Source organism: Adiantum capillus-veneris, chromosome 18, assembly GCF_014529385.1.
Source record: "Adiantum capillus-veneris isolate H3 chromosome 18, ASM1452938v2, whole genome shotgun sequence".
Classification (NCBI taxonomy): domain Eukaryota; kingdom Viridiplantae; phylum Streptophyta; class Polypodiopsida; order Polypodiales; family Pteridaceae; genus Adiantum; species Adiantum capillus-veneris.
In genome coordinates this window covers 18505911-18532909 of record NC_140948.1, presented here as the reverse complement: position 1 = coordinate 18532909, position 26999 = coordinate 18505911, and the positions used below count along the sequence as shown (strand labels likewise).

Here is a 26999-nt window from a genome sequence, read left to right as displayed (position 1 = left end):
AAACCTATAAAGCTCAAGGGGATAAAACCAGAAGATATGGACGAAGATGAATGGAGCGAAATGGATGAATTGGCACTTTCTACCATTATGCTGACTTTGGCAGAAAGCGTTTACTTCAATGTAGCAGACGAGATGTCGGCTTATCAAGCATGGTTAAAGCTAAGTGATCTTTATGAGAAGCAGAGTGCAGCTTCACAGGTATACTGGCTTAAGAAGCTTGTTGACTTGAAGATGAAAGAAGGGACACCTATGTCCAATCATCTGAATGAATTCAACACAATCTATAGTCAGTTGTCAGCTCAAGGTGTCAAGTTTGATGAACCTGTTAGAGCTATGTTCTTGTTGATCACATTGCCGGAAATTTGGGACACTTTTCGCACAGCTTTGAGTAATTCTGCACCTCCAGATGGTTTGAACATAGCAGGTGTAGAAGGAAGTCTGCTTACTGAAGAAACCAATAGAAAGACAATGGACAAAGGCAAAGGAACAGCCTTAGTTGTCAGGGGAAGGACCAAAGAAAAGTACAAAGGTGGAAAGAGGAATCAGTCTCGTAGCAAGTCCCGCAGTGCTAAAGGCAAGAGTGACATAGAATGCTACCATTGTGGCAAGAAGGGTCACATGAAAAGAGACTGCAGAGAATGGAAAGCAGAAAAAGGCAAAGAGAAAGCTGAAGACCATGGTGAGAAGAACAAGTCCTCAGTGAAGATTCAAGAAATAAATGTGACAAACACTGTTGCAGAGGATGACAGTCTAGTGTCAGGAGACATCTACTTCTTGAAGAATACAATGGACTCAGCTCTTCTTACAGCATCTGATGGAAATGCACTGAGTGACTGGATTATAGACTCAGGGACATCACTTCATGTGTCTCCAAACAAGGAGTGGTTTACTTCTTATGTGACCACTAAAGATCATGTTCGGCTAGGCAATGGGCAGACATGTGAGATCTTAGGTGTTGGAGATGTTCAATTGAAGTTTCAGAATGGCTCTTCTTTCACGCTGAAGAATGTGAGACATGTTCCCGCAATTACAAAGAGCTTGATCAGCACAGGTTTACTTGATGATGCTGGCTACGTCACCACTTTTGGACAGAACATGTGGAAGATATCCAAGGGTTCTATGACAGTAGCACATGGAGTAAAGTCTGGAGGACTTTACATGATTTATGTATCAAATGTCTCTTAAAAATGTAATCAATGTAACCGAGCAGCCGAACGTTTCTTTGTGGCATAGCCGGTTAGGACATATGTCCAAGAAGGGAATGGAAATCTTGTCTCGTTCTGGTTATTTGCCTGGCTTTTCATTTAATGATTTTGAATTCTGTGAACATTGTTTGTATGGTAAGCAAACACAGCAGCCACATAAGCATAGAAGCAGTAGAAGAGATACACAGTTGGCACTTGTTCATAGTGATTTGTGTGGACCTATGCCTAACCTATCTCTAGGGGGAGCTTCTTACTTTATGACATTTATAGATGATTACTCGAGGAAAGTATGGATTTACTTTCTCAAGCACAAGGATGAAGCGTTTAGTGTTTTCAAAACGTTTGTGACACTTGTGGAGAATCAAAGTGGCAAGAAGCTTAAATGCTTACGCACTGACAATGGTGGAGAGTATGTTTCAAAGGCCTTTCAGGACTTTTGTGAGTCAAAAGGTATAAAACGTGAACTTACTGCTCCTTACAATCCTCCTCAAAATGGTGTTGCTGAGAGGATGAATAGGACCATACAAGAGAAGGTCAGAAGTATGTTGTCTAATGCACAGCTGCCAAATAGGTTTTGGACTGAAGCTGTATCAACAGTTGTTCATCTTGTAAATAGATCTCCTAGCAAGGTTTTGCAGAAGGATTCAGTGCCAGAGATGGTATGGTCAGGCAAAATACCCTCATACAAGCATCTCAGAGTGTTTGGCTGTGAGGCATATACTCACGTTCCAAAGGAATTTAGGAACAAACTTGAGCCAAAGAGTAGAAAGTGCATCTTTCTAGGCTATGGTAATTCTGGTGAGATGGGGTACAGACTTTGGGATCCCGAATCCAGAAAGGTTGTCCGCAGCAATGATGTTCACTTTAATGAATCCAAATATCATTAGAGAGGGTTGAGGAGATTAGAAGAGTTGTCTTCCAAGAAGATGGACCTGCACGTGCAAGACAAAATGTAAGAGCTGAAGAGGAGCAAGGACAGGATAGAGTGGAACCACAGGTTGTGGCTGAGCCTGAGCCACCTATTGTGCGTAGATCTGGACGTGTCACGCGACCTCCTGATAGGTTTGTTCCATCTATGAATTATGTCATGTTGACTGATTGCAATGAGCCTTCATGTTACAAGGAAGCAGTGCAAATGAAGGACTCCGGGAATTGGCAATTGGCCATGCAGTCAGAGATGACAGCTCTGCATAAAAACAAGACATGGAAGCTAGTTAAATTACCACAGGGCAAAAAGGCTCTACCTTGTAAATGGGTTTACAGGTATAAAATCACCGCTCATGATAGTCAGTCAAAGTACAAAGCAAGCTTGTTGCCAAGGGCTTTAAGCAAGAACAAGGCATTGACTTTGATGAAGTCTTCTCTCCGGTGGTCAAGATGACTACATTGAGATGCTTTCTTGCATTGGTTGCCATATTAGATTTGGTGTTGCACCAAATGGATGTCAAGACAGCGTTCTTGCATGGTGATTTAGATGTGGAAATTTACATGCAGCAGCCAGAAGGGTTTGTTGAGAAAGGCAAGGAAGATTGGGTATGCCAGTTGTTAAAGAGTCTTTATGGCTTAAAACAATCACCAGGGCATGGTACCATAAATTCCACAAGTTTATGCTTTCTCAAGGCTACAAACGTAGTGAGTTCGATCACTGTCTATATACAAAGAAGGCTAAGGATGGCAGTTGGCTGATCCTTATTTTGTATGTGGATGACATGTTGATTGCTGGCAAGCACTTGGAAGAAATTTCAGCTTTGAAGTCAAAGATGGCAAAATCGTTTGACATGAAAGACATGGGTGAGGCAAGTCATATACTTGGTATGCGCATTGAGAGAGACAGATCAAAGAAGTTGATTTGGTTATCTCAAACAGAGTATATCGACAAGGTTTTGCAACGTTTCAATATGGAGAAGGGAAAGGCATTGAGTGTTCCATTGCCACCATATGTGAAACTTAGCAAACAAGATTGTCCTGTGTCTGAGGAAGAACAGGCTGAAATGGATAAGATTCCGTATGCGTCTGCAGTGGGTAGTTTGATGTATGCAATGATTGCTACTCGCCCAGACATTGCATCTGCAGTGGGAGTAGTAAGTCGATACATGTCAAACCCAGGCAAGAAACATTGGGAGGCAGTGAAAGGAATATTGAGATACCTGAAAGCTACAAAGAGTATGCGTATATGCTATGGGAGTCAGGAGCTAAGTGTAAAGGGTTTTACAGACTCAGATTATGCAGGTGACTTAGACAACCGAAGGTCTACGTCAGGGTATGTATTTACATTGGCTGGTGGAGCAGTATCATGGCGTTCTAGATTACAAGATTGTGTTACTCAGTCTACTACAGAGGCTGAATATGTTGCAGCATCAGAGGCATGCAAAGAATCAATTTGGCTTAATCGACTAGTAACAGATTTGGGAATCAAAGAAGAGATGCCTGTGTTATATTGTGATAGTCAAAGTGCTATACAATTGGCTCGCAATCCACTTTATCACTCAAAGACAAAGCATGTGGATGTGAAGTATCATTTCATCAGGGAAATGCTCGAGGATAAGCAACTTCAGCTTGTCAACGTTCACACCACAGAAAATCCTGCTGATCTACTTACAAAAGGACTTCCCTCAGAGAGCTTTGCGCATTTTCGCAAGCAGTTAGGTGTAGGGTAGTACATCACTTCTCTACATCTCTTGTATATTAGCTTGTATAGTAGCTTCTCTCACACTTAAAGTACCACATTGGACTTTAAGTGGGAGGTTGTTGGGGTATAAAGCCCAATGTGGTCGCCCAAGTAAGTGGGCGGGCCGCCAAGTATGTACACATATTCTTTTGTAAAAACCTAATAAGAACTCACTATGCTCTACACATTACAGTAGAGCGAGTTCACCATATCGTCGTGCTCTTCTTCTCGCACTCTCTCTCGCGTCGCACTTCCGCTCGTACTCTTTCATGCGCTGTGTACTGGAAAAAAGGAACCCCTAGGTGATCGGCTGAAGCGAAGGGATCCCGCCAGAACCACTCTCTTGGGTCCCATTGTACTCGTACCAAAGGGCTGCTCTCCCAGGCCCAAAGCCACCAATGTCCTAACTCAAGATCTGATATGTCAGGATCCATGACGTAGGTGCTTCCACAGATGCCCACAACTCTAATCCTCTGAAAACAGCACTCTGCAACCTGTTGTGCCTCTACTAAGACTCTCTAAAGCCACCCCTCCTCATAAATCTCAATAAACATGTGGGGCACTGTCTTTGAGCTCCAAGCGTGTGAAGGCCCCCGTCCATCTCGGAGCTGCTACCTCAAGAGCAATGTGCATCTGTAATATCCTGACACATGCTCTGCACAAACCCCCCCCCCCCCCCCCCCCCCCGCCCCATGCCTAGCAACTGGATGCTCTGAACCTCCTCGGGAAGGTCTGAAAACTATAGCCAGTCACCGAACGTGGACCCTCTGCCATGGGACCCCAAGAAACATGAGGCCTACTGCCAACCAAGTGGCCTCTCTGTGTGCTAACCACGGGGTTCCAAACAAGAGGCTGTCACAAGCGCTCCTCCATGCAAGTGTGCTCGTGTTGCTCTAGGCCACTCCTCAGCTGCTCCCAGTCCCAGCACCTAAGCAGACTCATGGCAAAGTGGTCCTCCCATCCCTGCTCAAGCTGACCCGGCGCATCTCTGTAAAAACCCACCTAATGGACGGACTCCATGGGCCACCTGTACGAGGGACTTGAGCACAAATCCGATGTAGCAACAACTCCTTCCAGGGCTCCTCTCCTGGAAGACCTCTGACCACCAGCTTCCCAAGGAGGGTTCTGCTCTGCCATGCTGGGTCGATGATCCCTAACCCTCCCTGAGAACATGGTAAGCTGATGACCTGCCAGGACACCTCAACCCTGGCTGACTGGGTGCCGCACCAAGGTAGCTAGGTATGTAGTGTTTGGTACAAATTCGGTACGTAAGGTACGTAGTACAGAATGGATTGAGTTTTTAGGTACGTAAAAATTCGTCCTTTTGTTCGCAAAGCCTAAAAAACTGAGAGTACTGTATACATTTACTTATGCATTCACCAAGAATTCAAATAAAGACTAGAGTCCACGACTCTAACCAAACAGTGAGAACACAAAGCTGATCAATGTCTACAACCAAAGAGTGTCAAATGTCTCATGTCATGGTCTCATAAAACTAAGAGCATTAAAAAAAAAGTACATAATGATAATCCAAAACTGAGTATGAAGTCCTAACTCTAATAAGTTTTGCAAACCTCACAATGCCACAAATTTTTTTCTTTGAAAAAAAGTATCCGTACAGATCCCTATCCATACGTACGGATCTGTACTATACGATTGTACTGTACGGATCTTATCCGTACGTCGTACGGATGCAACCCCCTAACCACATAAAATTCTTGATGAGCCTCTCCAGCTGGCTGATACAGGAACTCAAGAAGATCCAACAAGACGTCATGTACTACATAGTAGCCAAAAGCACTTGGTTGCCCACTACCACTCTACCAGCCAAAGAGAGTCATGCAAAGCTCCAATGTAACAGCTTCCTCCTAATGGATAGGAGGAGGGGGGCAATCTGCAGCTCTCGGGACAAACCTAGGCCTACCTGACAGCCCAGATATTGTACAGAAGTCCTTGGGGGGATCCACCTGAAGCCCTCGCCTCACTACCAATCAGGCATAGGAGCATTGCCAACCCAAAAAGCCACTCTCTTTCTGTAGTTGATCAGTGCCCCTGATGCACAACAAAACAACTCAAGAGCATGCTCACAACTGTGCAAATTGACCTCATGGCCCTCCAAGTATGTGCCTGATTCGTCAGCAAACTTAGCCTTAAGCAACTCGTCTCCCCTAATAGGGAGCTCTAAGCCGCACAAACGAACCTCCTGTGAAGTCAAAAATCTATTGATCGCCTCAACATAGAAGAGAAAGAGGAAGGGGACAAGAGGGCAACCCTGTCTAACCGAATGCGTGAGCATGAAGCGTTCCCCTCTTTCCCCTCCCAAGAGCACATGACTGTGCGCACATCTGTAGAGAGCAGACACCCCTCTGATCCAAGCGTCTCAGAAGCCCATCTTGCGTAGAGTGCCCTCCAAGAAATCCCAGTCGACTCTGTCGTAAGCCTTCTCAAAGTCGAGAAGGAGTATCACAAGATCCTCTCCTCGGAGATGTGCGAGGGCAGATGCCTCCCAGAAGGTAAAGATGTTATCAATTTGACAAAACCTACCTGAGTCTCATGTATAATGCTCTCAAGTAGTGGCTGAATTCTCAAACTTAGAGCCTTCGCTAAGATTTTGTAGGCTGAGTTGAGAATAGTAATGGGTTGCCACTGTCGAATCTCATCCAAGGAGCCCCCTCCTTGGGAATAAGGTAAATCAACCCCTCATCAAGCTTCCAGGCAACTCTCAAGTGTGCAAGATGTGTTGATAGGTGCTACATAGATCCAAACCGAGCAGCTCCCAGTACTCCAAGAAAAAATTGGGTGTCAAACCATCCTCCCCTGAGCAACTACTTGAGGAAGTGCTCTGAGGGCCTCATGTATCTCCTCTAGCTCGAGAGGCATCTCTAGTCTCTGACGCATCTCCTCAGTAACTAGGCAAGGCATCTGTGCCCAAGCCTGCTCTCTGACGCTCTAACTAAGGCTCAGCTGAAAGCAACTCACGGTCGAAGTCAGTAGCAACCGCATGCATATCCTTTGGCTCTGAAGCAACTGACCCATCAAGTCTCCTCAAATCACTAACACTGGTACGCGCATGGCGAGGCCCCACAGTCTCAAAGAACTCACTAGTAACTCTGTTGCCCACCTCAGTCCACTAAGATGCATGTCGATGAAAAGCAAACTCATGGCGCCGCTCCTCAATGGTGGTTGCGGACTTCCTTCAGAGATCCGAGATTACTGCTTAGAACAAATGTCAAATTTTATTCAAGAATTGATGGGTCATGCGAAACGGGGTTTTGCCATATACTCCAATTTGACTTACCCCACTGATGAGATCTTGACTTAGAGAACCCAACAGACTTCTAATAATGAAAGTAGAAAGAAAAAGAGTTCCCAAGAAATGAAAGACAAGGATTCACGACCCCGGCTCACTCTTCGAGAGAGGGCCAACTACATCAAAGAGGGGAAGTGTTTTGGATGCGGGGAACATGGGCACATCTCCACAAAGTGCCCTACAGAGCAAGAACAGAATGAAGACACGCCAGAGAGTTCGAGAGCCACTGAGGAACGTGGACGAAAAGGCAATGAAAGCAGGACTGGTTCCAGATTGCATGGGTACTGACCCAAGCACGATTGATGAAAGTACAGAACTTTGCCGAGCTTGGGGCAAAGTGAAAGATCAAGAAGCCCCAATTTTCTTTGATGGAGGAGCCAAGGCCAACTTCATTTCACATGAATTGGTGGCGCGGCTCGAGATTACACTTGATCGGATGGACCACAAGCAAAGGCAGTTCTAGCAGCACCCGGACAGGACGTGGCCATTACACCTGCCATTGGCAAACTTCGGTTGCATTGTCAGGGGTATTTGGGGCACGAGGACTTCTACATAATGCCCTTGGAAGGTTGTGATGTCCTCCTTGGAGTCCCTTGGTACCATAAGAACAACGCCGTGGTCGATTATCGAGTGAAGAAAGCGACATTGACAAATGAAATTGTCTCAAAAATTGTACTAGATGTGAAATTGAAGGGCGAGTCTGTCCCTATTGTATCGGCTTCGGACGAGCTTCGGTTTATATGAATTTTTGGTGATGCCTTTTGGCCTTACCAATGCTCCAGCGACTTTTAACCAAATGATGGACATGATTTTCAGAGAGTACAGATCTTTTGTTGGCACTTTCTTTGATGACATTATAGTCTTCTCCAAGGATGAGGCAGAACATAGACAACATCTGCTACAGGTCTTTCAGGCATTGCGAGATCACACGTTGGTGATCAATGCCGTCTCAACAACAGGAGTACAGATGAACCGGGCCAACATTGAGACTATACGTGATTGGCCCGATTTGAAGAATGTCCATGAAGTTAGAAGCTTTTTGGGCCTATGTTCTTACTACCGGCGGCTCATTAGAAAATTTGCAAAGGTTGCTTCCCCTTTGCATATCTTGACTCAGAAAGCAGTCCCTTTCATAGAGGTGAATGCCTTTCAGACTTTGAAAGAGAAATTGACTACAGGACCAGTTTTGACTTTGCCGGATTAGCAAAAGTCATTCGAAGTATATTGTGATCCTTGTGGTCGTAGTCTGGGTGCGGTCTTAATGCAAGAAGGCCATGTCATTGCCTATGAGAGCCAATATCTTACCTCCCATATTGGTCAGTGTAGGAATGCCTATGAGAGCCGATTGTTGTCAAGGCCGGAATTGACAGCACAGATATATGAGAAAGAGCTTTTGGCAGTTATCCATGCTCTTACTCAGTGGCAACATTACCTACTCGGAGCCGATTTTACGATCTTCACTGCTGATCAGAGTTTACGCTACTTCTTGTCACAGAAGCAGCTATCGGAAAAGCAGATGTAGTGGGCTAACATCTTGTCATAGTTTCACTTCCAGATTGTCCATGTGCAGGGACAAAAGAACTTTGTCCCGGAAGCCGTTACTCTTGGATATTTCCGCGATTCATCATAGAAGCTTCGAGGACATGGTCAATCAGTACGCCACATATCCAGATTTTTCAGATATATTCAGTCGAATACAGAATGGGGAGGTAGTAGCGGGATATTCCATTCGAGATGGCTACTTGATGAAGAAAACTATGTTGTGTTACACAGCCTTTGAAGGAAACGGTTCTAACTGAATGCCATTGTGCACCATTTACGGGTCACCGCGGCATTGACACCACCTTAAAAGGTGTGGAGCGATACTTCTTTTGGCTGAGACTCAAGAAGGACGTGGACGATTTTGTATGCAGTGGCTTGGTATGCCAGAAGGTCAAGTTTGACAGGCGTAAAGCACAGGGATTGTTACAGCCTTTAGTATTTACCCATTCCCACCCGCCCCTGGGAAAGTATTGCTATGGATTTCATTTTTGATCTCCCGAAGACACAGAGTGGGCACAATGGTCGTGAAGAAAACAGTCAAGCCGGATCATTTAGCGAGATTGTTCATTGCCCAGATATTCAGATAACATGGCATGCCTGAGACAACTGTCTCTGATAGAGATCCCCGATTCACGAGTTTGTTTTGGAAGGCGATTTGGGAGAGCATTGGCACACGGTTGCAGTTCTCGTCATCTTTCCACCCGCAGACAGATGGGCAATTTGAGATTGCAAATTCAGTCGTACTGAATTTATTGAAGTCTTACATTTCTGATCAGAAGACTCAATGGGAAAAGTTTTTGCCCTTGGTGGAATTTGCCTACAATAACACGATCCACTCTTCGACGGGGAAGGCGCCATTTGAGATCATTGAAGGTGCTCCAAAGGTTCACCCTTCTTAAGCACGAAAGAAAAGATTTTTGAAGCTGACCAATACACAAGGACCTAGACATTGCTTTTGCCAAGGTCCGAGAGGCTTTAGTGAAATCTCATGAAAGACACAAGAAGGCAGCAGATCGACACCGTCGCGATTTGAAATTAAAGGAAGACGATTGGGTGCTCTTACGTTTTGAGAAGGCACGCATGAGAAAGAAAAAGGCAAAGGAGCGGCTTTTTCCAAAGCTTAGCATGAGATACTATAGATCTTTCCAGATAAAAGAAAAGATAAAGGATGTCTCCTTTAGACTGAAGCTACCCGATACTAGGAGAATTCACAATGCTTTTCATGTGAGTCTCTTGAAGCCTTTTAAATGCGATGTGCCCGATGATGGGGATCCAGATGAGCAACCCGAAGTGGAGGAAAGCGAGGAGATACTCGTTCCAAAACGGATACTGGCACATAAAGATAGAAAGATTAAAGGTAAAGTGATTAGGCGGTTCTTGGTTAAATTCAAGAGCTATCCTGCATTGGATCTGAAGTGGATGGAGGAGAAGGACCTAGCAAATTGTGAACCTTTACCTTGAAGCATTCGGTTTAGCATAGTCTACTCCGATAGAACCCCGATTTCAGCATGGGTGAATCTACTGCAGCGCGTTTGCACAAGAGGGGAGTCACTCCGCTCCTTTGTCGACAGATTACCTCGATTTTTGATATAGAGTCACTGATGTCCCTTTGGGTTTCAGGGATACTGCTGAGCGGACACTATTCTACTGTGTGACTCTATGAACTGGAATTCCCGAAAATGAAAATAATACTCATTAATTTGTACTTGACTTGTTTGAGTGCAAGAACTGAAAGACGAAATGACTGCAGCATTTCGGTCTCATAAATCTCTATAGACATGATTGCAATATGGATTAGTGAATCGGGCATCTGTGAGGTCCCGACTGGATCTAGATGCGATTGCTAAATACGTTGCCGATTAATCATGGTCAGAGATTTGGAATGAATTTGAACGTGATTTGTCATGTGATATCCTGTGATGTGACTGTCGATTGGTACACGTTGCCCGGATAGTGACACGTGGCAGGATGGTACGGAAATCTCGGAAAAAGCGGCGCAAAACGCGCTGACTGGCTAACGTGGCCGTGTACGGATCTCTGCAAATTATGGAGGCTGCTTTTTGCGCTGGCTGAATTCGCTAGCTGATTTTAGCAGTGCTTTTGGGCTATTGCTTTTGAATATTAAAAGCTTTTCACTTACTGCTTTTGGGTATCCCTTGTATCTATAAAATAGTGGGCATGGCCTCACTTCTCAGAGCATCTGGACGCAGAGTCTGAGAGTGAGCACCTACTCACTCTCTTGTAATTTGAACACAAATTAATACAAAAAGAAATACCGAAAGGGGTGCTAGTCTTTGGGGCCAATATCTCTAGGCACGGAACTCTACCGGGCCGTGTCGACTTAAACTGTGAAGTGTGAACTGTTTTGAAGTGAATCTCTGTTGTGTCGCGATAGAATCTTGACTTGGGGTGTCCAAGTTTGTTACGAAAGGACTGCACGAGCATCTTGGGCATGGTTGGGACATGTGATGAGGACTTGTTTATTGCGGGGTCAATCGGATACAGATTACTCCCCATTCAAACCGGCCTCAAAGATTGCCCGTCTTTCTGTTACAGCAACATCGGTTTTCTCTCACTGGCCCCATAAAGACTGTCTCATGGCATATCCAGGGCCTTGGAGGACCACAGTTTGTGCACCATCAGGGTTCCTTTAAGAAGAGAGTTCCAGACATGCCTTGTGGGTAGAACTATTGATATACTTATGCTACACAAGCATCATCTATGTGAGAGCCGCATTCAGCGCTGTGGACATGTTATGTGAGGTAGATGAGAGACATTTTGGTCAGTTGCTTTTGGACCTCACGGCATTTAGGAAGATGTATGTATGACTATTGCAGACTCATGGCAACAGACCATTGTGGGCACAGAGATCATTGTGCAAGGCAGGGCCCATTGGGTCACCATGTAAGTTCAAGGTAGCCTTGTGGGCTTCTTGAACATCTATGCGGCCAACCATGCAAGTGCACAGGTTGAGTTTTGGTCACATATTGTGGAGTCCTTGCCTCACGCAGAGCAGTGGTGCATTGGGGGGGACTTTGACATGCTGGAGGACCCCTTGAATAGGATTGGAGGCAGCCATGCTATTGTTCACGGGGCTAGGCTGGCTGCTTGGGAGTGTCTATGTATGATTGCGGATTTCAGATGTATGGCGCCATATAGGCTTTGTACGGACCTTAGATAGCCTCTCTTTCTCTTAGTTTGACCGTTGAGTAGGGGGTGTGAATCTATCCCAGATAGATCGTTTCTATGCTAGTGACCACATTTATGACATGGACGGTTCAATAGGCATCTTGGGGCTTCCTTGAGGGCACTAATCTGTTGGAGGAAGACCCCAAGCCACACTTGTAAAGATTACACAAGGGCCCAAAAACAGGGCACCCCCAAAAGCTTCCCAAGCTAAAAGCAGATCCCCAAAAGCTTGAACACAAAAAGCTCTCCCTGTTGGGCCGTACGGCTGTGCCACATCAACAAATCGTTTTACGACACGATTCACAAAAGCTGCCATGTTTCATTACGTAGGGGTTTTGCGTCAATTTTTTTAGGTTTTTGGTCCGCCTTCTCTAGAGGCCCTTTGAGTGGCCATTAGGACCATGCCACGTTCGCCCCTCTGTGTGTGTGTGTGTGTGTGTGTGTGTGTGTGTGTGTGTGTGTGTGTGTGTGTGTGTGTGAGAGAGAGAGAGAGAGAGAGAGAGAGAGAGTTGATATTTCTGGCTTTTAGGAGTGCTTCCGCCATTTCTTTGGCCGTATGCTTACTTTTTTGCTTGGGTTTGATTTTGGGTGCTCTGGACAGTTTGGAGAGCATGTACTCTTCTCATCTTTCAGCAAGTTCAGGTGGACTATGTATTCCTCTTCAAAACCTCTCTTCCTCAATCTCTGAAATTTGCCCATGACTTAGATGAGCTCTCCTCCCTTCACTATGAGCCTTACTTTGAATGTTTCTGATTTCCCACATGTAATGTTTGCTATGGGTTTTCATCGTTTTGGGGTTTCCCATTAGTAATTCAATCCGGCATCACTAAAAGAAAAAATGTGTGTGTGTGTGTGTGTTTTTGAGAGAGAGAGAGAGAGAGAGAGAGAGAGAGAGAGAGAGAGAGAGAGAGAGAGAGAGAGATGAAATATTATATTAACGTCTTCAAGAGGCCAAAGTGACCTATGAGACCAAAAAGTTACAATTGGTGAATCTGATATAATGTCTGAGTATAGAAAGTACAAAAAGCTGAAAAAATTGAAGCTGAAACAAAATGGGTGGGGAGGGGTGATGGGGTGAGGGCTGATAGAATGGGTTAGCTAATGGATACACATCACTAGTGATACAAATGCAAACGAGAACAAATCGTCAGAGGTAGGCGAGTCAAGCTCAGATGAGATCCAAATCATCGATCGCTGCCGAATCTCCTCATGGTCAATACTCTGACCGGTCGTCTCGCATGTCGAGCTAGGATGATCTAGATCCTCTGTTGCCACCTCCGTCGATGAGAGAGAGAGAGAGAGAGAGAGAGAGAGAGAGAGAGAGAGATGAAATGAAATAATATGCTATACTAACGTCTCAAAAGGCCAAAATGATCTATGAGACCACAAAGTTACAACATGGTGGAATCTAGTACAATGTCTGGGGACAAAAGATAAAAAGTGGGGTGCTGAAAAGAATATCCAAAATCCCTACCTACTAGATGGTAAGTGTGTGTGTGTGTGTGTGTGTGTGTGGGGGGGGGGGGGGGGGGGGGGGGGGGGGGGGGGGGGGGGGGGGGGGGGGGGGGGCATACAACATCTGATACAAAGGCTCACACAGGGCTGAGACAAAAGTGATACAAAGGCAGATACAAGCGTGAGCATGTCATCAGGATCATAGGAAGTCCATCATCGGTCGCTGGCGAATCTCATCAGTCTCCTCCATTGTCAATAGTCTGACTGGGCGTCATGCATCTCGGGCAAGGGTGAACACAGAGAGAGAGAGAGAGAGAGAGAGAGAGAGAGAGAGAGAGAGAGAGAGAGAGAGAGAGAGAGAGAGAGAGAGAGAGAGAGAGAGAGAGAGAGAGAGAGAGAGAGAGAGAGAGAGAGAGAGAGAAATGAAATGAAATGAAATGAAATGAAATGAAATCGTCTACAAAAGGCCAAAATGACCTATGAGACCAACTGATTACAATGATGAGTCTAGTACCAAGTCTGGGTACAAACAAAGAACTGAGATAGGAGTGCTACCGACTCCTATGGGTGGCTGGTAGGCTGAGCAATGGTATCATGCCACAAAGGTACAAAGTGGGGATCAGTGTCACCATGATATAATAAAGCACTGGCATGGAGCCCATCCTGGTCGACACTCAGGGTGTCGTGCTAGAATCATGTGGATCCTCTGCCGCAATCTCCGCCGGTGTTGCATGGCTCCCTTCCTCAGTCGCGGTCGTCTCGATCTCCCCACCTCTATAGCTCGGTCAATGAGAGTACCGCTGGTGTGTGTATGGGTGGGAGCCGAGCTCTGTGATGGTGGTGTCCCCTCTGCCTCTGTGGTACTCAGACTGAAGAAATCTGAGATGCGTCTTTGGGACTGTCTCTGTCTTTGCCCTCTCAATAGAGCGTCTTTATGTCTCTGTATCTCAAGTAGAAATAATCCGAGACACCTTTGATCCTGATATCTCATGACTCTATCTAACGAGTCAAAACCATCTCTGAATAAACAATGAAAGCGTCCCCGTATCTCATAGTAGACTGTGCAGTGACATATGTAGTGAAACTCTGTCTCTGGCTCTGCATGGCATAGCTGACAAATCCTACTGTCTGCTGGTATGCCTCTGAATCTACCTGTCTCAATCCCAAGCTGGTGTGAAGATGTGCGAATCTGGCCTATGGCACATCGCAACCCATGAGATAGATGTGTGTCCATGTAGCTGGGCCGTGTGACAAATCCATCTATCGTGAGTTGGAGAAGATGCTCTCTATAGAAAGCCCTCTTCGTACCCAACTCCCGTGATGGCTCTATCCATGTCCTCTTGCTATCAAGTTGGATAAGATCCTGCCGAATGAATCTAGCACTCTCCATCTGTGTAAGAGCCAAAGATGGTGCATCAACAGAATACTCGAAAGGGAGAAGCCTGTCCATGCTGAAACCATGAGCTCATATGTGCATACCAACATGATGTATCTCCCTGCAATGCCGGCTGTCTGGATGACTCAAGAGCAAGTCTAGCATACCTGTCCCTGGTGGTGTCCCATAAGCTGTGTACAAATGATACTGATCTGGTGAGTTCCTCAACCTCCATAGGTGGGACAGCCAGCTCCGCTCATATGATGTCATGTGGAACTGAGGCCTTGGCTCTAATCAGCCTAGAAATCATAAGTATCAAGGGTCTCTCCATATTACTCCATCCAACACTGTCAACAGACAGTCCCCAAACCTGAACCCCGTAGTGCATAACTGGAGCGACCAAAGTGTCGAAAAGCCAGAGCTTTGTTCGAGGTTTCTGGAACTGAACCTGCGAATAAATCCTCTCCAAACAGCCTAGGGCTGCATAGGCACGAGTCAATCTAGTGTCCGCTGCCCCTTTCAGTGTGAACCTCGATCCACTAAAGACCACCCCAAGATATGTGTATGCATCAGTGTACTCCATATTGTCCTGCCCATATGTGAATGTAGGTGCTGATCTCCTAACCCATTGTGGCGTGGTATTAAATACCATGACCTTGGTTTTACCAAGGTTGACAGACAATCCACCATCCGCTGCAAAACTATGCAATGCGTCCAAATGTCTCTGCATACCCTCTGGTGAGTCTAATATCAACACGATATCGTCAGCATACAATAACAGAGGGATCCATGTCCCCGCAAGCTGAGCACCTCTATCTCCTCCTCTGTCAATATAATCAGAGACCTCATCAGAGACCAGAGAGAGAATGAAATGAAATGCTATGTTAACTTCAGAAGGCCAAAATGACCTATGAGACCACAAAGTTACAACATGGTGGAATCTAGTACAATGTCTGGGTACAAAAGATAAAAAGTCGGGTGCTGAAAAAAATATCAAAAATCTCTACCTACTAGATGGAGAGAGGCTTCGACGGTCGAAATGCTTGACACATGGTTTGCTTAGGTAGCAACTTCAATAGCCAAGAAGAAACAACTGAAGAGGGCTGCAATGCATAATTCATTACTAATAGCAATGGTTCCTCAGATCATCCCACCTATGAAAGAATTCTACCAAGAGGTTATCCCACAACCATACCCACACCATCCCCATCTGCATCCCTAGCCCACTCATGGGTGAGTGCCTAAGCATATGTTCTTCCAAAAGTTTGCATATTGTGTCTCTCACGTGCTACACTTTCTACCTGGAGGTAAGGAATTCGATTGATCACATGTCTGCCATGTACAGTTTGGCTATGGATATGATTTAGAACACATTTATCCATAATAAGCTTACCGCTAAATAATAGCATTAAATTGCAAGTTTCGTAGAATCAAATCGTGTATAGTTTAAGCAGTATTAAGCGGTTGCACATCAGGAGAAAACTTCAAGACATGAAAACTGCTATGGTAAGCTTAAGTCATGAGTAGCGCATGGATCTCTTCTCCTACACAGAATTTTGTTATCAGAAAACAGACCATAACGGCATCAAGTTTCAGCTCAGCCAAACGAATTAAGAGGGATGGAGTGTAGGAAGTTCAAAACAATTACACCTTCCATTTACACTACATACCAAATGTTTATAAAGGCAGCTCCCAAAACTAGAAACCAAAATAAACCAATGATCTTTAGAACTACACAGAAAGTTTAAAAATTTCAAAAACTACACTTGTTAGAATTGGCACATGCATGTAGGGAAATCGTGAAAAAGAGAATAAAAACATGCGAGATTTTCTCCAGAGATACCTCTGCATTTGCTCCCAAAGCTGCCTTTGCTTGACCTCGGCGTTTCCAAGCCTCTCCTGTTTCTGGATTTATTTCCAATGCCTAGGCCAATAATCCAAAGTTCTTCCAAATTAGCACCAAAAGACTGCTGACATAGGAAGAAAAAGAAAGAAAACTATGTAACCTTGGAGAAGTCTGAGATTGCTGCATCTAAGTTTCTCTGAAAAGCATAGGCAGTACCTCGGCCTATTAGGGCCTCTACTGAGTCTGGTGAATCACGAACGACCTGCAAAGCACATATTGTGGAAACACTAAGCTGTCTGATAATGGAACAAAACCATGCCATTAAATTCTGACAATGCAAACAACCTGGTCAAAAATACTAACAGCTTGTTCGTATTTGCCATTGTTTACCTGCAAAGAAAATTGATCAGTTAAAACAAATGCAAATGGCAGATTCCAAATTTGAATTACTTTAGCAAAACAAGATAAGGCTCTAAATCACGAATCCAAAAAATAAAATCAGACAAACAATTTCTGGTGATTAAGCACAATCTGTGATGGTCATGAAGACCACTTTCTCAATGCTTGGCTGCCTCACATAGATACCATCGAAACAAGTCTATCCCAAATCTTTAATTAAAATGTTTCATCAAAACATTTTTTGCAGTAACTCTTATCTTGGTAATGACATAAGACCAAAAGTTCCAACCGTCATTTGTTTGAAACAACCATCCCAGACAAAAATTGAATAAAAAGTGACCTAAGACTAGAAAAGATGCTATCCATGTGTCAATGGAAATCGAAATGGTAAAGGGAGGTACCATACAAGGAATTGAACTGTACGTGGGAGGGTACAATACAAGAGGTCTTTGTCCCTCCATAGTAGAAAGAAAGAAAGAAAGATTTAATTAACATTTTCTAGAGGCACTATGAGACGAATCAATCCACAACTGTCAATCTCCTCTGATATCCCTAAACAAGGGTAAAACAAACAGAACTAAAACTGAAACTGAAACTGAGAGCTAAAGCTGTTTTTTTTTTTGTTTTTTCTTTTTCTTTTTCTTGTTTTTTTTTTTGGGGGTGGTGGGGGGGGTGGGGGGGGGGGCGCTTTTCTGAAGATTATGCCTGGATCTGATCAGAGCTGAGCCAGTCTCTCTTCGATCTCTCATTGATATTGGGCTCTGATCTCTATCATCTCTCTATAGTAGAGCCTGTGTACCCCATAGCCTCATGCTCTCTGTCTTCTGCTCATGTGAAGACTCTCTGCCCACTAACGTGTGATTCCATGTTGTGTATGCACAAGTGGTTCAGGAGTGGATCTCTGAAAAAAGGCGGTGCCCTGTAACTTCTGTCCTCCCTGCTCTAGCTACATCGCGTCCAAGATTTTTACAAGACATCCATAGTGTTTTGTATATGTCACGTTGGCTCCTTGCCATATGCATGTGCCTTCCTTCAGGGGAGGGGGTAAGAGGGGGGGGGGGGGGGGGGGGGGGGGGACTAGCCCATCTTCTGGTCAGAGCTATGTCATTTTCTTGCACTATTTTCTCAACGTTTATGTCGTGCAGAATCCTACGTGAAATAGTAAATTAACCTTAAAGTATTAAGTGCAAGCTTCCGTTTCTGTGACAATGGTATCCGTGCAAGGTCTTCTCTTTTCTTTTCCTAAGGAGAGATGGTCCCTGTCATGGCAGGATAAGCAAAAGAGCTTGAGCGACTCAGGCAACAGATGGCAGAATGACAAGCCGTTCTTGCTCAGCCAGAAGTGCAGAAAGTGCTCAAGACCCTTGAAAAAGAGAAAGCAAAGATGGTGGAAGTGCCAGCTCAGGGGATACCTTAGACTGGGGCTCCAACACAACCTCAGAGGGATCCTACAGTGGCAACCTCCCAATAGCAAGAAGAAGATTCAATCCCTTCGCCGAATTAGTTTTTTTTATAAGGATCTCCAGTTGCATCGAGATGAGGTTGTAGAACAACCACTGCAAGTACAAAAGAAAGACGAGGATCAAAGGAATAGTCGACACAGCCTCCCTATGCACAAAGATTCCAAAACCATCTCCAAGAAGCGGTTTCGACACCACAAGAAGAAGAAGACGTTCAAAGCTGGAGATAAAGATGTCAAATTTGAATGATAACGGAAGGAGGGTTGTTACTAAGGCTCTCGCTTTCATTCGACAATTCGAAGTGGCCTTTGCAGAAGGTAACTTCTCAGAACGCTTGAAATTGCGCCATGTTAGCATGTATCTAAAGGATACAGCTACCAATTGGTGGCTTACCACCATTCCGGAAAAACGCAAACCCAAAGACTGCAAAGAGTTCAAAAAAAAGTTACATGCTCAGTTCCTTCCCCCCAACTTCGACACACATGTGAAGAAAGAATGGGATTGGCTCTCCCAAAAAGATTCGAAAGGAACTCATTGCAAGCAGGAGTTCATACCATTCATGCAAAACAACAGGCTCACTCTACTGAAACAGAGACCCCCACACGAAAGCGACCTTCAAATCAGGCCAAAGGCCCAGAAAAGAAGCCAAAAGAGCCCTCTCAGAAGGACTGTATGGAAGAGGGAAAATGTTTCTTTTGTGGCGAGAAAGGCCACAAGAAACCAGATTGCCCACAGCTTAAGAAATATTCTCTTCCTCCTGCATCAAATTCAGTACCTGACATACAAGCTAATTCCAAGAAGAAGAAAGGTAAAAGACAGCTCTTGAAAGGATGAGGCAGCTTAAATGCGCAGAGAGTATTGATCTTGTTTGGTCTAGGCTCAACAAGCAATTTCATTTTATTGGATACCTCACAATCTCTTGGACTTACACCCAAGAGATTGGGAACTCCAATCAATTCAAGATCAGCCTTTGAAGGTCCAATACAAGGACATTTGAATCTAAAGATTGGGACTCCGATCGAGAATCTTTCCTAGCTGCTCCAATACAAGGATGCTATGTTATTTTGGGAACGCCTTGGCATTACAAAATTCATCCTATCCCAAATTATATAAATAAGAAACTGTCCTTTTCCTTCAAAGGGCAGCAATATGATGTAGATGCAAGCCCTAGTGATTGGCCTATACCCATGGTCAGTCACATTACTGTCAAAAAAGAAATGAAAAAGTGTCTTTCTGCTTACTTGTTTTTTGTCAAAGACAGAGAGATGAGTGGTGAAAATGTCTTGTCCAATCTAGATACAGATCGTCTAACCTTTCTTAATCAGTATGAGGATTGTTTTACTAATACTCTCCTAGATGAATTACCTCTTGAAATATCGGAAGATCACGTATTGATCTAATTCCGGGCAGCTCATCCCCAAATCAGCTACCTTACAGAGGTATTCTATTACAACAAGAAGAAATCCTTACACAAATAAATAAACTTCTAGAGAAGTGTCTTGTTTGACCTAGTACTTCTCCTTATTGTTCACCACTTTTGCTTGTTCAGAAGAAAGACGGCACTTTCGAATGTGCATCGACTATCCTTCTCTAAACAAGATTACGCTCAAGAATAGATCTCCGATTCCTTGAATCAATAATATCTTAGACAAGTTCCAAGGGGCACGAATGTTTAGCCATATAGATCTCAAGAGACGCTACCATCAGATTCATATTGTTTCAAAGGATATACATAAGACTACATTCTGTACAACCTTCCGATTGTAATAGTTTCTAGTAATGCCTTTCGGCCTTACTAACGCTCCAGCAACTTTCAATCAAATGATAGATCGAATCTTTCAACCTCATTATTGACAATTCACAGGAATTTTCTTTGATGACATTTTGGTCTTCTCTCACAAAGAGGAAGAGCATAAATGACACTTGCGACTCTGTCTTCCAAGAATTGCAGCAACATAAACTTCAAGTTAATGCTAAGAAGAGTGAATTTATCTTGCCAAAGATTCACTATTTGGGACACATCGTCTCTTAATTAAGTACACATGGAACCGGCAAAGGTTCAAGCTAGTTCAGATTGGCTAAGCCTGCTTCGGTTCATGATGTCCGAAGTTTCCTTGGCCTCTGTTCCTACTACAAACGCTTTATTCGCCATTTTGCACATGTTGTTGCACCTCTCCACAATCTTACAAAGAAAAAGATATCCTTTATGTAGGGGACTAAAAAGAAGGAAGCTTTTGAAAAGCTTAAGTACCTTCTCACCCATGGACTAATACCTGATCTCCGAAAACCATTTAAAGTACATTGTGATGCTTCAGGCAATTGCATTGGCTCAGTTCTTAATCAAGAAGGCCACGCAAAAGCTTATGAAAGTAGATGACTACGTGATGCGGAGCTTCATGCTTCAATCTACGAAAAGGAACTCATGGCAGTTTTTCATGCTCTCTCAGTTTGGAAATACTAACTTTTGGGAGCCAATTTTACAATCAAGACAGATCATCAAAGTCTTCGTTATTTTCTCTCTCAACGTAAGTTGTCTGAGAAACAGATGAGGTGGGCCAATTTCCTCTCCATGTTTCACTTTCAAATACTACAGACCTCAGAAGCAAGAATGTAGTTGCAGATGCTCTTTCTCGAGGGCCCTAAGAAATGCTATAACGAGCATACATCATCAAGAGTTGGAATCTCTATCCGAGAGGTATCTTGACTACTCCGACTTCGGTGAAATCTGGTAGCAGCTACAAACTGGTATTGAAATCTTTCCCTACTCTACTAAAGATGGATATCTTTATTTTCATCGGGCTCTTTGTGTGGCACGACCACTTAAAATAAAGGCGATGAATGAAGCACATGCTTCTCCTTATGCAGGACACAGAGGCATAATGTCCACAACACAGGCCTTAGAAAGATATTTTTATTGGCCAACACTACGAGCTGACATAGACAAATATGTCGAAGAATGTGTACCATGCCAAAAAGCCAAGTATGATCGCCATAAAACTCCTCTCTTGCTTCAGCCCCTATCGGTACCTCAAGTACCCTACCCTGGGAAAGTATTAGCATGGATTTTACAATGGGTTGGCCACGATCTCCGAATAGAAATGATGCAATCTGGACTATTATAGACAAATTCAATAACCAAGCTCATTTCATTCCGGTAAGAAAGACCATCAAAGTTGATCACATGGCCAAGATCTTTCAGGCCCAGATTCTTAAGCATCATGGTATCGTAGTCACATGGGGACGTGACAGGTCCCGGGGACGGGGACGGGGACGGGGACGGGGACGGGGACGGGGACGGGGGGGACGAGTCAGGGGACGCATGTCAAAAAACACTTGTTCTATACTAGACAACACTAGGAGCACAAGATTGCAAAGAAAAAGTGGGGTTTGCACTCATAAATACCAAAATATAACATGCGGTAAGAAAGCGGCGAGCACGCGCCGCACATGTTGATGTGATGATCAATCATCATACTCAAAGGGGAAAAAGTAATGATGTACAAGTGAAGAGTGGGCTAGAAGAGTTTGGTGGGAGACATTGAAACGTAGCTCAAGACTCTGAAAAGCCTAAAAAAAGGCTGTGGGGTCCCCTTTCCACGTCCAGCTTGCAAGTGTCACCGAGGACCCGCGTCCCGGGACGCGTCCCCTCTGCGTCCTATGTGAGGGACCCGTCCCCGTCGCGTCCCCCCGTCTCGTCCCGCGTCCCCCGTTGCGTCCCTACCAAAAAGGGCCACGTCCCCGGGTCCCCTGTTTCTATGCATGGTATACCCAAAACGATTATCAATGATTGCGACCCACGAATGATCTTAGGAAATAAGCAAAATTTTTCTTCAGCTTATCATTCTTAGACAAATAAACAAAGCAAAATCGTTGATTCTACAGTCCTAGATATTTTAAAGTGCTATGTCTCGTATAACCAACGAGAATGGGAGAAGTATCTACCTCTCGCAAAATTTGCCTGTAATAACATTGTACATTCCTCTATAGGAAAAACTCCTTTTGAGGTTATTTATGGAAAACCACATCTTCCCCCAATCCTTTTCACCAAGGATAAGATATTCGCAAAGCTGATGAATTTGTTCGAGACCTAGATACCGCTTACACGCAAGTGAAACAAGCTATCCTTAGATCTCAACAAAAGCATAAGAAAGCAGCCCATAGACATTGTCGTCATCTCAAGCTAGCTGAAGGACAATTTGTTCTTCTCAAGTTTGATAAACCAAGACTTAAGAAACAGGCCAATCAGAAAGGGAAAGTTGTAAAACTTTCCAAGCAACAGTGGGTTCCCATGGGGAACCGTTTTCGTCCTCTAGAGCAGGACAAGGTCCCTTCCCCAGCTTCACCTTCGACAGCCCCTCCCCCCCCTAGAGTTCCCTCCATCTTCCTCAACCTCCCCCCCGCCTCCTGCTCCCACCGCCTCTTCCCCTCGCCCTTCTTCCTCTGTCGCTCCTTCCCGCCCCTCTTCTCCACCGCTCCCCCATCTCCTTCCCCCCCCCCCCCCCCTCCTACTACAGTTCCACATTCGACCCAGGGGACACGGCCTTCTCCTGCGGCTAGGAGATCTCTTGGCAGCGCCTTTGCCACGAGTCGCTTAGCGAGAGAGAGACAGCCTTTCCTGCGGTCCCCCTCTGCAGGTACAAACATCTTCCCTTGCAGCTATCCCTCGTGGTCTGACAAGCATTGACATCCGGCGCCGATGGGACTTCTTCGATTACGGCTTTACTCGTTTTCTCGGCGACCCCTCAGCAGACCATGAGGCAACCTGCTTCAAGACCCATGTTTTGTTCCTTGCCGCTAGGGGGACAGAGGCCTTGGACTCAGCAGTTGGCTTCTCCTTCCCCCTCTACAGCAGAGACCAGGCAGAGTGGACTCTCGACTCAGTGTTGGGATGGTTGCACACACAGGTACTAGAGTTCTCTCACCACATGGGAGAACTAGGAGTTACAGATCTGCTCCAGACTTTGTGGCCATTGGCCAAGTTTGCATTGACACCTCCAGACTCAGCACGATGTAGACACATTGTGGTTTACTTCTTTGCCGATACGCAGTGCTTGCCATGCTATGTATACATTCGTGAGGACTCCTGGACAGAGGAGGTTTCTTTACGTACGGCTCGCTCTGCTTGGGCTTGGGCCAGGCACTCTTTGCAGTCACGTCTATCTAGAGGACGCTCGGATGCAAATTACTCCCCATCCAAGCCAGCCTCAAAGATAGCCCGTCTTGCTGCTGCGTCTGTTCTCTCTCGTTCTCCATGAGGATCGTCTCATGGAACGTGCAGGGACTAGGTGGGCCCCAGTTTCAGCACCAGCGGGGCCAACTGCGTCAGGAGCTTCAACGTTGTCTTGTGGGAGGAGAGATTGATCTCCTTATGCTTAAGGAGCACCATCTGTGTGAGAGCCGCATCAAACGTTGTGGTCAGCTCTTGGGTGGACGATATGATACTTTTTGGTCAGCTGCTTTTGGACCTGGAGGCATCCAAGGTGGGCTATGTATGACTATTGCGGACTCTTTCCAGCACGCCATAGTGGGCAGAGGGATAATTGTGCCAGGCAAGGCTCAGTCGATTACCATGCAGGTTCAGGGTAGCCTAGTGGGTTTCCTGAACATCTATGCGCCCAATATGGCGAGTGCTCATGCAGTGTTTTGGTCACAGATAGTTGAGTCTCTACCGCAGGCAAAGCATTGGTGCATAGGGGGGGACATCAACATGCTAGAGGACCCTTCTGACAGGATTGGTGGTAGCCATGCTACTGTGCATGGAGTTGAGTTGGTAGCTTGGGAGAGGCTTTGTATGACTTTGAGGGTCTCGGATGCATGACAGCACTCTGGTTTTGTGAGGCCCCCAGACAGCCTTGCCTTCTCTCGATCGGACCGCAGAGTGGGAGGAGTGAATATATCGCGGATAGATCGCTTCTACACTAGTGACCACTTCAGTGACTTGGGAGGGACAGTGGGCATCCTGGCAGGGACCTCCTTCTCAGACCATGCACCAGTGATCCTCACAGTAGCAGACAGGCAGAGGAGTGGGAGCACGATGCTTCGCATCCCAGAGAGGGTCTTGTTGGACTCAGCGCTCAAAGAGAGGGTAGAGGCTCTCTGGACAGAGGGCTTGGACAAGCAGGATTCTCCTGTTGGGGTATAAAGCCCAATGTGGTCGCCCAGGTAAGTGGACGGGCCGCCAGGTATGTACACATATTCTTTTGTAAAAACCTAATAATAACTCACTATGCTCTACACATTACAGTAGAGCGAGTTCACCATATCGTCGTGCTATTCCGCTCGCACTCTCTCTCGCGTCGCACTTCCGCTCGTACTCCTTCAACTGGTATCAGAGCTCAGATCGAGGCTCGGGGCAGCACTGCAAGAGGCTAGAGTCACCAACTCAGATTGGAGTGAAATTCGACAGGCGAAGACAGGGCCCCAAATCTCGTGGGCGAGCCCAAAGAGCTCGGTGTTGTCAGAATTTCATTCTGAGGTCATCTCGGTCACCGTTCGGCTTCGACAAAGTTTTGCGCAGGCCATTTTCGACTACGGGGTCTCAGCGGGTGCAGATCCCCGACTCTGCAAATTTGGGGTTTTCGGCCTACGAATGTAGGTGCTGAGAATATCGACACTCCCAAAGTGTTGATTTGTGGCTGTCTACACATCGAAGGACGGCTCACAGTTCTTGGAGGCGTGTCACATACAACACGGACGCATCTACACACAGACTGTAGGCGACATCCACTAGTTCATCAGGTAGCTTGTGTTTGCTGCTTGATATTCCAGATTTCATCGTGACATTGCAGGTACTTCCACATGGGATGTATTGTCAGAGATGATGTATGTCTGTTGAGGGTTTGCTGGTTGTGAGTCACGCAGCAAACAACCGCCGCAGCGGTTACAACATAGAGTGGGAAATTTGTGGATGTATGACTTTGTGGGAAGTCTATGTACTGTCAGATTTACTGCAGCCTTTGTTGAGGGTCGAGTGAGGTTTTATTGACCTGGGGGATTCTCGAATGTTGAGATCCTTTCGGTGATACAGGTCTTGGAGCGATCCCTCGAGCACCCTTAGATAGGCAGCTAGGATGTATTGACTGTGAGTTAGACAGTTGGGATTGCATCTTTGCTTTACTGCCGTTGAGGCATTGTCGCAGTCTATGCTTATAGGACAGTTACAGGACAGTCAGAGACAGTACAGGTGCAGGACAGGTTTATTCGCAGCTTACAGTGTCGAAGAGACAGTGTTTTTTGAGCTGTTTTTTAGTCTTTTTTTTTAGTACACCAGAGCCATTTTACAAAGGAGACTCTGCCAAAATTTCTGCAGAATCTGAAGCTTTCTTGGTTCATTTGACAAGTTGATATTGGTTCAGAGATCGGTTTACAGTGGAAACTCTGCCGAATTTTTCCCAGAAAAGTAAACTACTGTGAAGCGTAGCTATGGCTGGATCACAGGACACTGCTCTTTACAATATCAAGAAGCTGGATGGAACCAATTTCCCATTGTGGAAGAAGCAGATTTGGCACGTGTTGGTACAAAAGAAGCAGATAAAACCTATAAAGCTCAAGGGGATAAAACTAGAAGATATGGACGAAGATGAATGGAGCGAAATGGATGAATTGGCACTTTCTACCATTATGCTAACTTTGGCAGAAAGCGTTTACTTCAATGTAGCAGACGAGATGTCGGCTTATCAAGCATGGTTAAAGCTAAGTGATCTTTATGAGAAGCAGAGTGCAGCTTCACAGGTATACTGGCTTAAGAAGCTTGTTGACTTGAAGATGAAAGAAGGGACACCTATGTCCAATCATCTCAATGAATTCAACACAATCTATAGTCAGTTGTCAGCTCAAGGTGTCAAGTTTGATGAACCTGTTAGAGCTATGTTCCTGTTGATCACATTGCCGGAAATTTGGGACACTTTTCGCACAGCTTTGAGTGATTCTGCACCTCCAGATGGTTTGAACATAGCAGGTGTAGAAGAAAGTCTGCTTACTAAAGAAACCAATAGAAAGACAATGGACAAAGGCAAAGGAACAGCCTTAGTTGTCAAGGGAAGGACCAAAGAAAAGTACAAAGGTGGAAAGAGGAATCAGTCTCGTAGCAAGTCCCGCAGTGCTAAAGGCAAGAGTGACATAGAATGCTACCATTGTGGCAAGAAGGGTCACATGAAAAGAGACAGTAGAGAATGGAAAGCAGAAAAAGGCAAAGAGAAAGCTGGAGACCATGGTGAGAAGAACAAGTCCTCAGTGAAGATTCAAGAAATAAATGTGACAAACACTGTTGCAGAGGATGACAGTCTAGTGTCTGGAGACATCTACTTCTTGAAGAATACAATGGACTCAGCTCTTCTTACAGCATCTGATGGAAATGCACTGAGTGACTGGATTATAGACTCAGGGACATCACTTCATGTGTCTCCAAACAAGGAGTGGTTTACTTCTTATGTGACCACTAAAGATCATGTTCAGCTAGGCAATGGGCAGACATGTGAGATCTTAGGCGTTGGAGATGTTCAATTGAAGTTTCAGAATGGCTCTTCTTTCACGCTGAAGAATGTGAGACAT

At 45.2% G+C, this 26999-nt stretch overlaps 1 protein-coding gene across 2 annotated transcripts in view; it reads right to left on the bottom strand.

The window, feature by feature from the left end:
* The window catches only part of SRFR1 (Tetratricopeptide repeat (TPR)-like superfamily protein), a 122393-nt gene that overhangs the window by 10059 nt on the left and 85335 nt on the right, over positions 1-26999 (bottom strand). For both annotated transcript variants that reach the window (XM_086488382.1, XM_086488380.1), the window contains exons 4-6: positions 16936-16980; positions 16751-16852; positions 16588-16668 (exon numbers count right to left, since the gene is read on the bottom strand). In XM_086488382.1, the coding sequence (XP_086344508.1) occupies positions 16588-16668; positions 16751-16852; positions 16936-16980 (228 nt within the window). The remainder of the gene's footprint in view (positions 1-16587; positions 16669-16750; positions 16853-16935; positions 16981-26999) is intronic.